The sequence below is a fragment of the Pterocles gutturalis genome, unplaced genomic scaffold (genome assembly GCF_000699245.1).
Source record: "Pterocles gutturalis isolate BGI_N339 unplaced genomic scaffold, ASM69924v1 scaffold6746, whole genome shotgun sequence".
Lineage (NCBI taxonomy): Eukaryota > Metazoa > Chordata > Aves > Pterocliformes > Pteroclidae > Pterocles > Pterocles gutturalis.
The window spans coordinates 57,890-73,459 of NW_010102898.1; the positions used below are offsets into that span (position 1 = coordinate 57,890).

The following is a 15,570-nucleotide window of genomic DNA, read 5'->3' on the forward strand; positions in this document are numbered from 1 at the left end:
TGGAAGTTGTAGAGATGATTGTCCAGCAAGAGGTGGAACTGAGCACATTTACGGGAAAGTTTAGTAACTTGGGATGCGTGTTCTTCTGCTACAGGATCAAGCACTCTCGGGCCTCCAGCAAGGAAACTTGTCATGTAGTAGCTGTCTGACAGAGGTCCTCTGTAGGGGTCGGGGTCGGGAAGGTGACTTGCTTGTTCCCGGAGTGGGGAGGGAGGAGGTGAGGGAAACCCAGTGTCAACTCGGCCTGCAACAGCAGCAATTGGTGGCTTCTCCACCAAGTTTCTGGGCAGGGAAGAAAGTCAAAACCTACGTGAGTAGGAGGCAGTGCAGCCACCCAGGTGTCTGTCTATGTGCCTCCTGCCCAGCACGGCACGGCTCGGCCATATGTTTTCAGGCTGTATCCCCTGGAGTGAGCTGGTCAGATGCTGGTGAAAAGGCAACAGTGGGCTGAAAGATGCTGATGTACCATAACCCACTCCAGCATGATGGCAGACACTACAGCATGCAAGGAAGAGCAGGTGGTTTATGCCAGTCTAGGAGGGGACCAGGGGTTCGGCTCCCACTGCCTTGCTGAGCAGGGCCACATATGGCTGCTGGATGTCTCTGTGCACTGGATTCCCTGCTGATAGCAGGGAAACCTTTTTTCAGGACACTGGAGCTTTGCAAAATAATTCCAAAAAATGGCTGATTTTTCTTTCTGTCTTTTCTTAGCTTTCCTTTTATGTGATATTGTAGAAACTTAAAAACATCACTGAATTCATGCATGCCTTTATTAATTGAGCTATTTATGATGGGCACAGATTTTCCTAAGCCAAAAATCCCCCTCCCTCCTCCTTCCCCAGCCTTAGTAATCAGCTTCCTTGCGCTCCAGCCCACGCTAGGCTATTTTCCTCTGTCAAATCCTCCATCATTGGTTAAATTACCTAGGTGTGTGTTGGCTTTATCTTTTTTTGGTGAAATCTTATAATCTTTCAAATCTACTTTGCCCATGTGCCTGTCATCCTCTTAGGTCTCTTGTACACCCTACTTCTCTGCTGGATGATTCTGTAAAAGGTCTAATTTCAACCAGCTGCTGTTCTCAGGGCTGAAGTATGTACTCTGGTGCCCATGACAATCATATGTGTCCATCAAGGCTCCCATGACAATCACATGCGTCCATCAAGGCTCCCAAGTGCTTTGAAGCTACATTGAATTGCAGATGTTTGGACTCCTTTGCACATGGATGTTAAATTTTCCCTTCCATCATCCCTTTCTCAGATGCTCCCCTTCCACATTTTGCTGCCTGTGTTCACGGCAGCCTACACTGCGTGCACACCTTTTATGCTACCATACTGGTAATGAGCATATTTGGCACAGACCCTGCTTTGCCACCAGGGTGCCCCCTCCCACACATATGCTAGCAGCTGCCTTCTGACATGTGAAGACATGCTTCACTCAGTCTGTCCTGTGAGACAGTTTTAATCTAGGATGCTCTTTCCTTTTGGCTCCCCACAGAGATCACAGGACCCTGTTTAATCCAGCTCCCTGTCAGTGTACAGTTGAATCATAGGAGGTTTTTCTGTTGCTACATCTAATAGTGCTTTGTTATCAAGAGCAGAACATCAGCCTGCTTGGCTGGGAGTCGGCACTGTCACCCAGCAGCTCTCCTTGTCTGGAAGTTGTTTTGATTCTTTTCTTAGACTTCTCCCTCTCTGTGTCTTTCTCTCTAAAACATTAATTTCCCCTAATTAGAGCCTCCTTAACAATTCTTTCCCCCCCTCTTCTCAGTTAATTTCCTCTAATTAGAACCTCCTTAATAATTCTTTTGCTAAATCAATTTCCTCTGTTAGAACCACCCGCCATAATTTCTTTCCATCCTTTCAAAAGCTGTCGGAGTAGCTAAGCAAATTATGCTTCTGGGTAACCTTTATCTTTTACTTGGTATTTTAAAAGAAGAACTGTAACAGGTTAGACAGGCACAATTTCCCCTTCCAGAGCTATGGTTATACTTAGCTGAGTGTTGTACTATTGTATACTTAATTAGATGCTCTAGCTGTTCCTCTGGAACCAAGGTAAGGCTGTTATTTATGAATGAATTAAACATGACACTTCATTATTCAAATCAGATTTAACAGTGTCAAAATCCGTCTTTAAACCAGATCAAATTGCTCTCTAAGAATATGTAAAACCTCCTGCCCCTCTTAGCTGTCCTGTGAGCCAGCTGCTCCTAACGTTTCCCCTGCAGCAACAGGATCATAGAATCACAGAATTGTTTGGTTGGAAGGGACCTTCAAGATCATCTAGTTCCAACCCCCCTGCATGGACAGGGACACCTTCCACTAGACCAATCCAACCTGCCCAACCATGCAAGATTTCTTCTCATAGCAAGCCTTTTAATTGTTTCTAAAACATGCTAGTTTTAAAAAGACTTTTTTTGTTTTTAATTTACACAGTAAGCAACTATTATGGCACACTGCTTTTCACAATCATTCTACAGGCCACATCAGCAGTTGGTATAAATAGGGAGGCAGCTGATTTACATATTATGGACCTTGGGCCCGAGTTTCCTCTTCTACATTATTCAGTTTCTTCCCAGTTGAGACTATATTATGCATTTCTCCAGCCCTTTAAGATGGACCATAAGGAACCATCTCGCTATGTCTGACCTTCCTAGAGATGACTCGCTCCATTTCCTGATTTTGGGAAGAAAAAGGCCAAGTATTGGTGGCAACTGGGAGGAGATATGCAGTTTTAGTGAAGTATGGTTTTTTAATGTAATTATTAAAAAAAAAAAAAGAAAGAAACACATTTGAGCTGAAGGAATACTCTCTCCCCACCACTGGTAGGTGCAGCACTGGTAGCTGATTCTGTTCCCTTTTCTAGTACCCCTTTCTGTTTCTGAGGTTAGCACCTACTACCAAGCACAGATCTGATGGTTTTGTCAAGTGTCATTGTGAAGGACAGCACTGCCCAGCTATGATGCATGGTACAATAGGGCCCAGCTCACACGAGACAGGCCAAAGAAAGCTACGTCACAACGGCCTCATGAGGCTGCTTCTGCTCTTTATAGCATAAGGACTTTCTCCCTCATTTGGCTATGCCCAACATAAACTGCATAGCCTGCTTGAAGTCCTGATTACAAAACAGAATGTCACCATGTGCCTTGAAGAGTCTGCTCCAGTAAGGCAGATGGGCCCTTCAAACTTGTGAAGTGCTTTTTACCACCATCTGATGAGAATCAGCAATGCCTCAGTGGGTGGGTGCCTTGGGTGCCACTTGGTACAACAAGTGGAATGATCCATGATGAATGCTCCACACATATTCTACAGGGAGCTGGTGGAGACTTGCAGCTACTCTTATCATTGTCAGTACCATGGTCAGCTTTCTGGGCAGGTTCAAAACATTTTAGCCAAGCCTAGCTACTGTGGGAAAGCTGCACTGCTGCCCTCTTTCACACTTCTTTCCTTCTGACCTTCACAAGTCTCTGGTATTCCACAAAGTCTGTTCTCGCTGAAGTGGTGCAGAAGTTGTAAAATGTACTTTATTTCCTTTGCAGTCTTAATGACTATGAAGAAAACTCCATTTGACATCACTTCCCATGGAATTTTGGAGTAAGAGTGGATGGAAACATGAAACACATTAAGGTTTTTGTTTTTGTCAAAATCCCTAGTATTTGAGATGGGAATAGGACATTTCTGGGCAATCTTACAAGGAGTAAAATGCTGGTGGTGCTGGAGAGGGGGTTGTTTGGGAAGGATTCTCTAAAAAGATATGTTAGAAGGCTAAAAAAAAGCTGTCTGCTTCTTCTCAGAAGAGATGAGAGAGCAGGAAGAGGAAATCACCAGGTTGGATTGTTCAGACCAATAACCAACTACAATGGAAGAGATGCTGCTCTCTATGCTCCTTGAGAGGCCCATCTTGCTGGTCTCCAGTCCATTCCAGCTGAGGAGAAAGAATGGCTAGAGATAGAGATAGGCAATCCAGTAGACAATGTTGAAGAGCAGGAAGGCGGTGGGGAAGAAGACACGAGAGTAAGAGTCCAGGCGCGAGATGTGAATACGAATCCTCCCCTCCCGCCACATTCCTGTCTGACAGTCCTCAATGCAGCAGAAGAACCTCTCGCATTCCTTTCCTTCCAGGCACGGGGAGCCAGGGTCTTCATCATCATCCTCCTCTATCTCTGGGGGCCAGTGCATGATATTGTTGATGTTGATGGTGGTAAAGGATGGCATCACCTGTGCACCAGCAGGCGGCTGTAATGATGAGGGGTAGGTGGGTTAAAGGGAAGGAAAAGGCAAGAAAACATGTTCTAGACACCAGAACTCATGCAATTGGTAATAGAGTTCATAGCATAGGTGCAGTTCAATGGAGAGGGATGACTGATCATCCCCCATCTCTGCACCTGGTTGTAAATCAGCACCTTGGCGTGCTGTGGGGACTGGCAGCTCCCTGCATGACTGTTAGTGTCCTCCCTGGCACCCTAGGACATAGCCTTAGTCAGCAATGATCTAATTGCACTGATTCCCCATCTCTGCCACTAATAGTCAGTGCAGAAACAGGACCTGTTTGGTTTCAGCTGTGCTAGCCTCTCCCCTTGTTCTCCTGAGCTCAGCTACCTCTGAAGACACAGCCCACAGTCCAGATGTGTCTTCTGGTTGCTGTCAGTTGCTGGAGAAAATCTGGGGAAAGGCTGTGTGTGATTCACAAACTCTTGGCCCAGGAGAAGAGGTGTATCATCAGCCTCATGGAAAAGCTCTGTCCACCCCTGCTGGGAAATGAGGCTAGCACAGAAGAGATCTGTCTTTTTTGGTTTCAGTTCCGTCCCAATTCAGAGGCCTGTTTCAGCTGATATGTCAGAACTACCTGCTGATATGTCAGAACTACCTGCCATGAGCTTGGGCAGATCTCAAGAGAATGATGACCACTCTGGTTTCACTGTCCCCACACTCAGGAGGTTTTCTGATGGACAGACCACAAATGAAAGTAGGTTTCTGCATCTCTGTGTTCTAAGATACCTCTGTAATCCACAGCCATCAAACCGGTACAGGTGAAAGAACCTGGGTGTGGATCACCCTGTCTTAAAGTGGACATTTACATTTGGTCATGCAAGTCATCCTAAACTGTACTGATAAGCTCTCCAGCAATTGGGAAGAGAGCACAGGGTGTCTGGCTCTGACAGGGACCTCCTTGTTTTAGAGGAGCCTCAGCTGCTTTTTTCTGGTTGTGTCTCACTTTTCAGGTGCTCAGGCCCACCACACAGAGTGGTCTGAGGACCTGAGTATGGGTCAGGCACCAACCCACATCAGCAGTTTCCAATGCAGGCTCAAGAGGGATCTTTCTGAATAGCTTGGGTTTCTAAGAGCATCCACGTCTGCTGGCCCCTTTGACCTACCAGCCTGGCTTTCCTGTTGTTGTGCTCAAGTGGTTTCTTGTTTCCCACCAGGTAGTTAAGTGTAGCATATTCCATGAGAGCTGCAAAGACGAAGATGAAGCACACAGAGACAAAGAGGTCCATGGCTGTGATATAGGAAACACGGGGAAGGTGCTTGCGGGAGATGGTACTCAGGGTGGTCATTGTGAGCACAGTTGTGATACCTGAGAGAGAAAAGAGATGGTTTAAGTAATGAAGAGGAGCACTTCTGTCTTCTACAAGCATCCAGCCCCCAAAACATCGCAGTTTCTCCTATTCTGTGGGAGAGAAATTCCTCTGGTTGTCTGGTCCCATTTTTGCTCTGCTCAGCCAGACTCTGATGTTGAGGTGCCCTCTGACAATGCTCTATGGAAAAAGAGCTGTTCAAAACCCAGGTGTTCACACAGGCCATCAATGTGGACTGGGAAATGGACTCTGGGACTTGGACTCTGCTTAAGGCTGTACACAGAAACAACTGCTTGGATGATAGGAGAGTCCAAAGAATTGACATCCTAAGAGACAATAACACTAGATGGATGGCTTGGGCAGGCAATGGGTGAGTTGGGACTCAGTCAGTGATGTCTGTCTGAGTCAGCAATAAACGTGGCAACGTCTCAGATGACACAGGACTGCTATTTCTGTCTGATGTGAACCAGGGCTGGAATGCAAAGGCCTCTGTTCTTGTCTTTGAGCATTTGCTCCCAGTATAGATTAATCCCAATGCAAAGCTCATAATAGAATCACATAATAGTTTGGGTTGGAAGGGGTCTTTAAAGGTCCAATTCCCCTGCAATGAGCAGGGACATCTTCAACTACATCACGTTGCTCAGAGCCCAGCCCAACCTGCAATGTCACAGCTCACTCCTTCCCTCTCCATTTTGACACATGAGAGTACCACACTGTCAACTTGGAAAAGACTGTAATCAGGTCTCAGACCAAGATATGAGAGTGCTGTGCCATTCTGAAATAATCCAATAGTCCAAATCAGCACAGCTGAAGATTTGGTTGAGCTTGAAGACAGTGTTACAGACAGAAAGATCGAGGAGTGGACTATCCTCCAGTAAGCTGAATAATGCCGGAAAATGGGAAAATACTTTAGGAGATTTTGTACTCCAACACTGCCAGTCTGCTAGCCTTGCCAAGTTCAACAAGCATCAGAAATGCAACAACTTGTGTCTTACCCAGAGATGTCCTGGCTGGTGTAGAGTCTCGCTTGATCCAGAAGGAAACCCAGGAAAGAACAACAGTCAGGATGCAGGGAATGTAAGTCTGAATGGCAAAATAACCCATACGTCTGCTTAGGTCAAAAGAAACTGTCATCACCATGTACTCCCCTAAGAAAAAGCAACAGAGACATTAGAATCATAACATGTAGCTTCCTGAAACACAAAAATCAGCAAAGTTTCTGAATTTGGGAGTGTTTCTGATGAGGTTTTCTTGTTTTAAGTGCCTGGTTGGCTGGCTTTGTGGCTGGCTTTGGGGCTGCCCAGACTGTTAGCTTCATGGACAGCTGTGTGGCTAGCTGAGTAGGTTTGTTGACTCACTAGCATTGTGGCTGGCTTGCTGATTTGTGGCTAGTGGACTCTGTGGCTACCTGGCTGGCTCTGTAACTCTCTGACTTAACGTCTTTGTGACTAATTTAAGAGCTGGCTTTCTGGTTGCCCAACTGGCTATCTGCCTGTCTGGGTACGTGGCCACTAGGCTGCATTTGTACTGGCCTCACTGTGTGTCCAAGCACACTGAAAAACACACTGTAAAAGTTTCAGGGAAGAAACTAAAGAGACTATTCATCTTCAGCTGATTGCTGCAAGGGTTTCTTTTCTATAGAAGCTATTTACATGTAACAGGCTACATGGCCTGGCTTGCCAACTAACTACCTGAGCTGTGGCAAAGGAGGTGTCCTTCAATCACTTTCATTGAGATTCTGGTTCTGCCCCTGGAAAAGACGTGGTGCTGTACTTCCTAATTGCTCATTTGGAAACTTACAGCTGAGGTTCTTCCTGTTTTTCAGAGTCTCCTAGTGAATACTGGAAGAAAGCAACCCAACAGCTCTAGGGTTAAGGTGGAGCTTGCAAGCAATTACCAAAAAAGAGAATTACAAATGTCAGGCAGCCACTGGTGAATACTAGACACTTTCACTGCACCACTTCTTGTCCCAGCTTTCTACCCTGGTGAGAGGCTGGCTGATGGTGTTGGCAACAGCAACTTTCTGCAGAGTAGAAGAAGCACTACCTGAACTTGCTGCTTCAGAGGGCTTAAAAATATGAGCACACCTCACCTGCAGGAACCCAAAGAGCCTTTCCTCCGTTGTCTGTGGGAAGGAAAGGGGATGTGAGCTACTATGAGGAGGAAGAGCTGAAGGGCCTCCATTCCCTGGTTTATTCACACATGCAGCCTTGTTCCTGTCTCTTAAAGCATAATTCAGGTGCTCACCAGCCCCTCCCAACTTTGCAGAAGGAAAGGTTGAGACCTGCAAGTTCTGATTTCCCCATTCTTCTTCCAATTATAAGCATCACCCAGGGATCACATAGTATGCACATACAGCAGCAAGAGGGGATCTCCTGTCCCTCCTGACCCTTCAGTTAGGTATAGCTGTATTCACATCAGCACTGTTACCCCCAGTTCACAGATGTCAGTGGTTCTGGCCCACCTCTGCTTCATCTTCCCCTCATCCTTCATCCATCACTTCTGCTCCCTCTAGCAAAGGTCCATCCCTTCATTCTTATATTTCTGTAACTGTGCTGTTGTGACCTTCCTTCCCCACCACTGTGGAGCTGTCTGATGACTCCTTTGCCTCCCACAAGGTCTCTAACACACTGGCGGGCTGTCTCACTTTGCCTCACCTGCCCCAGTCCTGAGAACTTCCGAGGTGTTCCTCAGTCCTGTGAAGTCAAACTGGTAAAGCCTCCAGGTGCGCTGGTCCGAGACCTCAATAGAGTAGCGCCTCCAGCGATAGACAATCTCCTCACGTGGGTAGCCATCTGGGAAAAGGGGCAAGGACATCAATGAAAGAGTATGTCATGTGCCTCCACCTCATTCACCACCCTGACTGCAAAAGCACTGGCATCTCACTCGAACTGCTTGGTAAACATGAAGTTTTCAGGCAGGTATTTCTGATGTCTTTTGTTTAGATTGCCTTAGGCATCCACACATGGAATGGGAGTAGGGACAGCATCTCCCCTTGCAGGCCACTTCAAACCCTAGGGATGGGAAAAGCAATGCTAGAAATGGAGCCTAAAGGCTGCACTAGTGGGAATGAGACTTGGGTTGGTGTAAGAGGACTCCCCCATCTTGAAATCTTTAAGGGTTTTCACTCCCTGGGGCAGCATGGGGCCTTCACCACTCCTCATGACTACCTTCTCTTCCCAGGCAAGAGTACCCCAGGAATACAAAGCTGCCAATGTGGAAGGTAGCATGGCTGTGGCTGCTCTGTCTCTGTACCTCTAATCCTGGGAGCTGATCTACGTATGGAACAGAAGGGGCGCATTCTCCATGGAGAAGGAGACCTGGCTCTGCAGGCAGGAGCACAGCTTCTGTTGGCTCTGGCTTTCTTGACAAAGAAACAAGCCTACTGTGAAGCAGGGACCTTGACACCTACGAGAGAGTCCCTCAGAGGAGGGAAGGAGCAGGAGCTTGGCAGCTAACTAACAGTGTGTTTCTAATTATCAAGCATGTATGGCATGTACCGCTAATTAGCAAAGAATGAGGGATGGTGGGAGACAAGGGGATGGTATCTCCTCAGCATGCTGCCTCCCTCTGAAGCACCTCAGAGCCATGTGAGCTGCATCTCTTCAGTGGCAGGGGAAGCCAGAGAGGCGAACTGAGCTAAGATGACTTAATAAGTTTTCCAGCCAACGCATGAGGACAGGAATCTCTTTGTGCAAAAGACTCCTTGCAAAATTACCAGGGGGGATGTGCCAACATCAGCAGCCCTCTCTGCTGATGAGAATGGACAAGTGGGGGCTGAGAGCGGAGGTCTGAGCACCCCTCCTTTGTGATGCCGTTGTGTGCAGAGATTGGGCCTGTCTCTGGGCTGAAGTCTGTAAAGCCAAGCTGTCCCTTCGGAGAGCAGGAGAAGGAGGAAGATGCAAGGCAGGATGGGTGCCTAGTAGGTCAGAGTGACCAGAAGGTCAGTGAAACAGTCGTGTCCAGCTGTCCACCCAAATTAAGGAGAAACTCAGAGGTGCTATGACTTTGTCACTGAAGACCTCTGCTAGCCCAGGATGCTTCAGGGCATGACAGGTAATGGCCCAGGAGAAGAGTTGCAGAGATTAGGTAAAAAAATGTCACTAAAAGGGAGGATGGTCTCCCCAGAAGAGTTTTACTCTACTGAGGTTTATCTACTTGCCTTCTAAAACTATTTTAAAAATATGCATACTCACAACTGGAAAAAACCAAAGGGCAGGAGTGAGTGTCCATTGGGAAATTCTGCAGCTGGAGCAGACATTCAGCCTCGATCGTCAGCCTGAGAGAGGAAGATAGAGGGAGACTGAGATTTTGTGTTGGTGAAGGTGGTTTGATTCCAACACCACAATGTGACAGAGGGATTTTCACTTCCTCGAGAGAGAAACACTGATTTGTTGAAGATCAGTCTGTTTGCAGGAACATTTCAAGACACCAGCAAACCAAAACATATGTTTGGATATCTTCAAAGTGAGAAAAAACATTTAATTTTCACATTCAAAAATCCTTTTTGTTTAGTAAGCTTTTCAGATTCATTTATGGGAGTGAGAATTTATGGGAAAAAAAGCCAAATGTTTATTATCAGAATGAAATAGCTGGACTGACCAACATAAACTTTTAAAGGATTTTGGTTTCAGAAACCATTTGTAGTTTTGACTTTTTTCTAGGTATGATATGGAAGAACTCTCTGATTTTTTGGAAGCCTTCAGCCTGGGAAGAGGAAGCCCATTCTGCAACCAGTACTATATGTACTCCAATCAGCACTGGGAGACGTCTCCACTACTCTGTCCCAGGGCACCTAGAAACCTCCTCTACTTTGACCAGCTCCTTGTTCCCTCACCTCAGCAGCCAGCTACCGTGTCTGCCAGATGTACCTGAGCGTGTAGAGCACTTTTCCATCATTCCAGATGCGGAGGAGCTGATTAGGAGTGGTTATCCAGTGGGAATCAGCGCGCTTGGAGTTCCTAAAAAAGGTATCTGGGATCCAGATGCGGCTCACCATGTTGGTGTTCAGCGTGAGGGCCTTCAAGGTGCTGTTGAAACGAAGACGCCGGTCATACCACGTCTGGGCAAAGAAGATATCAATAGTGTATTCCTGTGAAAGAGAAGGAAGAATATGTCATTTTGAGAGAGATTCAGGCAAAGCAGAGCCCTGTCCTCTGGTCTGCAGGCCACTGTTTTGGAATCACAGCCAGAACATTTGCTTTCTAAGTCTGGGAGCAGGTGTTGGTGACCACTGACACCTTTCCAGGCTCATCTTTAGCTCGGGGTCAGGACATCCATGGCACATGTAGGAAAGAGACAAACACTGCGTGTTGACTGGTGGGCTGAGCTGCAGCATGTTTGGCTTGACCCATCCCCGGAAAGCCAAGACCATATGAACAAGGGCTTGAGCTCCCTCTTGATGGGCAGTTCAAGCCAAATACTCCTTTTAAACACAGGCGTGAAGGGGCAGTGTGGATGTTGGCTGAATCCAGTCCTAAGTTCAGCTACACTTTTCAAACATAGGCAAGGAAAGCTGCTCACGAGCTTATCAGAGAAGGCAAGCAGACAGCTCTTTCTGTTATTTATTAGGATACAACCCAGCAGTGCTCCATACACCTAATTGGTACATATAGCAATAGTAGTGTTGTGCATAAACCTAGTAAGAATCCATCCATTTCAGTAGGACTTAGACTGTAAATGGTTTATATGAAAAACTGGGGCACTATGGGTTCCTGAGCAGATACCCCTTGCTGAAGATTCGAAAAGGAAGCTGGGGCAGGGGCTGCTATGGACCCAGCTTTTGGTGCAACTAGTTCAAAATCTTGAGTATTTTGCAGACCGAAAACAGAGTTTCCACCATAATGAGGACCTTTGGTTTTCTGGGAGGCAGCTCCTATCTGGATTGGACTGGCAGTAGTCCACATCATTAGCCCACCATTCTGCTGCTTGCTGCTGTAAGCCAATTTGCTCCTCACCTTCTTTTTCAGCCTGCCTGAGAAGGTGCTAATTAGTGCCATGCAGAAGCATGTCTGGCACTCAATGGCTGTCTGAACCAGACCCCCAAATCCAGTTCTACCAGCCGGTACTAAGGCTGTCACCTGCTCCTGACAGCTCCTCTCTGACTTGGACTTTGCTCTCTTTCACTCCTGTTAAACCCCCATGACCACGGAGGCATCATCTCCCTCTCTCCTGTGGGCAGAGAAGAACAATGTCTGGCTTTGCCATCTCTCCTTCTCATTTTCCTCCTCCCTCTATTGATTTATCTCAGTGGAATTTTTATGACTGCAGCACATTCTCCCTCCACTGCCCTCACTGCTGGTTTGGAGCTGACTTCCTCAAACCGTGCAGTTAAAATAAATGCAGCTCCCTTGGACAGCATGTCCTGCCTGGGGGAGGCAGAGCAGGGCAGTGCATGACTCTGCTTCTTTTTTCTCACCCTCGCTCCACTGTCAGCCAACCGGTGATGAGTGATTGGTACTGAAAACATCCCTTGCATAGGAATGAGATAATGAGAAAAGAACATTTGCCATCAGGCGGTCGAGTCACTCTCTGGACTGATAGGGTTAGACACAGAGATGAGCAAAGGTGATGGGGATGAGGTCCTAACATATCTCTAAATGCGGAGACTCATTCAGCATGTTCAAAGTGATGGTGTTGCCTCTACAGTTCATTCAAAACAGACACGAGGAGACACAGAGCTAGGATAGCAGCAGCTGTCAAAGCCAAGCGCACAAGGATGGCCACTGCCTGAAAACAGGAGGCAGTGAGAGCCCATTCCAGCATCTGAATGCTCTGGATTGCACTGACTACTGCTTGGACATAGGGTATGTGGTGATGGATCAGGTTGTGAAACAGTGAATTAGAGCCCATAGGCAGGCAAAGCAGCATTGGCACACCAGGGGCAGGCAAGACAGGGTAATGGCAGCCCAAGAAAAAGGCATAGATGGGGAGGGCTGACTTTATTCTGCTTGGGGCCATTTTCTTTTCCTTGCCAGTTGTTAGGGCCAAAATATAAATTGACATATTCTCCACCAGCCCTGCAAACCCTGTTTGAGCCAGTATAAACTTATATTGCTCCTCCTCAGCAACATCTCTGGTATAGGACAAAGCAACCAAAAATGCAATGATAAATCCATGTTAGATGTCACTATCAGTTTCTCACTCCTAACTGGAGACACTTGTGAGATCTTGCTTGTCTGGCTGCTCAGGTCAGATGTCCTGCTGTAAAGTTCAGCATTCAGGTCTGGGATAACCAATGCTCAATGTTTCAGGAGAGTGGAGGGTCATCTATCCCTGGGGTTTAGTATTTGTTGTGAAGCCCATATTTTCAGAAGGAATCAGCATTAAAGAGCTCCTCTTGTGCCATTGATAGCCAGCCTTTGCAAAGGGTGTAGTGCACAAATCATTCAGCTTTTCTGAAAAATCTGAGCTGTTATCGTCACTGTCCTGTGGTTTGATCTAATTTCAGTGGCTATTATAAGCACAGCTATTCATAAGGAAGAACTTACTATCTGAGCTGGCTCCCTTGCCTCTAGGTGGGGAACCCATTAGGAAATGTTGGCATTTACAAACGTATTTTCATTCAGAATTACCTTAGGCAAGATTTATGCAAAAATGCTCCAGCCTTTGGGGGCACTTTTACCCTTCCTATTCTCTCCCCCATCCTGCTGCAGGGTAGTGAGCGAGCGGCTGTGTGCTGCTTATTGCCAGCTGGGGTTAAACCACAACAGTTCCTGAAGACTTTAGCACCTGTTCCCATCAGGTGCGGTTTGCATTGATGGTGAGGAACTTTGAATGACTATGGCTCTGCACTGATCAGCTGTGGGACAGTGCTCAGACCTTTCTCTGAGATTAATCAGATCCCACTTAGCTGTAGGTATCTGACCAAGGTGGTTAAAATAGGAGGTGTTTGACCATGGGTTCCCTACAGTAACTGGAGAGGGGTAGGTACTTCTGAAGGGATATCCCAATATGAAGCAGTCCAAATTGTCTTCTGGAAATGCCGCACACTCTTACCGACCCTAGAAGAGTCCAGGCTGATCAAGGCTGAATAGCTGAAGTTTGTCAGGATGAGCTCAGCCCCTAAAACTTACAGCAGTGCTGTTTCTTGAACTCCTGCATCCCTGTAGCTTCTCTCTGCCCCTGATTCATTTTCAAGCATCAGAAAGAGACTTATCAATACCTCAGTTTCCCCATGTGGAAAAAGGTTATTGTAAAATACGCCTCCAACATTACTGTACCATCTGCTATGCAGCACATGGAGGCTGTTAACTTCTCTGTAAAAACGTGCTTTTTTAGTGTTTTCAACAGAAGCTAGTGAAATAAGAGGAATCGCTCTAAGAGTCAGGTCGTGCCATTTGGATCACATGTGGGGTAGCGCACACACGTTGGTATGCATGCAATATTACATCAAACTTCAGCCATAATATAATAATGCAAACTACCTGTAAGGCAAACATTGAAGACTGCCTACCCTAAATACAATCACATGAGTTTACCCAATGCTGAGGAACGCCCCGCAGCGTTGCTGCTGCTGGCTGTGTAGGCTCATGTCCAACTCAGCCTTTCAGCATGTCCCTGTTGGCTCTTGGTCACCATCATCATCTGGCACTGCCACACATCACTGATCAGTCCTCATTTTCCTCATGTGGGCAGCACAGATTCAGGTGGAAACCCAATTCCAAAAAATGGTAAAATCTGAAAATATTTAATGGAAAAAAAAAACCTGTCCTGTAGAAGAGCATTTGTGGTAAATAAGGGAATACAGAGTTGACAAGAATATTTCATCTTGGAAGAAAAAAATAACGACAAAAAGATTTTACTGTACTCTCAAAGTCTTTCATTTTTTAAAACACAATTTAAGTGAACAACTATGGAATTTCTGTATGAAAAGGCATTTTAAAGAAAACCCCAGCATTTTCAATCCAAAAGAAAATAAACGGTTTCAGAAATCAGCCTGTCCCAAGCACAGGATAGCTGGGAGCTGGCCACTGTTCTCATTGTGTGCTACCCTAAGCACTGCTCCTTGGGTCATCCCAGCCCCAGCCGCTCTGCACTAACCCTCATGGCCCTGGAGCACCTTCTTGCTCCCCATCCTGATGTCCCAATACAGGAAGGACATCCAGCCTAGCCTGAGTTAGCTCCTCCCTGTGCCTCCTCTCTCACCTCTGTGTGTATGTGCACACACTTGTATTTCCAGTTGGATTTGGCCCTAGGAACCTTACTCTAGACGAAGTTCCACCCTGGGTTCAGAGCAGACATGAGTTAGGGCCACCCAGTTTCAGACTAACAGCTTAAACTCACAGGGTTAGCATGACACAACTTGAAGTTAGCAGTTTGTATTTTCAGGTTACCTTATACACCAAATAGACACAGCTGTGCACTGCCAGAAAATCCTTTTCAAATGGCTCAAAGCAAGTTTGTGTGTGCAGTTCAGCTGACCCCTCTCAAGGGTGCAGTTAGTGGGATACAGAGGAGCTGGTACCCCGTGGTTCCTCCGTCTCCATCTATGAGCTTCTTTTTCCATGTTCTTTAAAAGCTTAGCTTTCTGACAAGTGCCAAAGTGAGAAGCAAAGCCCTGAGACAAAGATGTATTTTGCAACTTAATTTGTATTCAACAGCAACAAGAAAACCTCCAAATAGAGGAGACAGAGACCTGGAAACAGGTTCCTCCATTTTCCTCTGCTAGAGAGATAGCTTGGAAAAGTCCTAAATAACAGTGGGACTGAGCTATTAATATCCTATCCAGTCTCATTCTGGTTTTTATTGTTCTGATATGTGTCTTTATTCATAGAGCTCCCTTCCCTCTGCACCTCCAAGAAAATCCCTTGCTACAAGCTGCTTTCCTGGGAAAATCTCAGGAGTTACTGGAGGAGACCCAGAAACGAAGCGCATTTCTTCCAAGGGCTGGTAGGTCGCTCTGTGCAGCTTTGGGCAAGCCAGGAAGCCTCTCCTCCCGTCTCCCTCTTCTGCAAAACAGGGGTCAGCCCAAGCATCCCCCCTTGCATTCAGCA

General features: G+C 46.5%; 1 protein-coding gene across 1 annotated transcript; it reads right to left on the bottom strand.

The window, feature by feature from the left end:
* Positions 1-3,691: 3,691 nt before the first annotated feature.
* Positions 3,692-10,673, bottom strand: LOC104471212 (gamma-aminobutyric acid receptor subunit gamma-4; the record flags this gene model as incomplete). Its single annotated transcript, XM_010086470.1, has 6 exons — positions 3,692-4,232; positions 5,372-5,574; positions 6,571-6,723; positions 8,233-8,370; positions 9,772-9,854; positions 10,447-10,673. Coding segments are annotated over 6 exons (1,098 nt in total), but the record flags the coding sequence as incomplete, so codon positions are not given.
* Between the last annotated feature and the right edge of the window lie 4,897 nt (positions 10,674-15,570).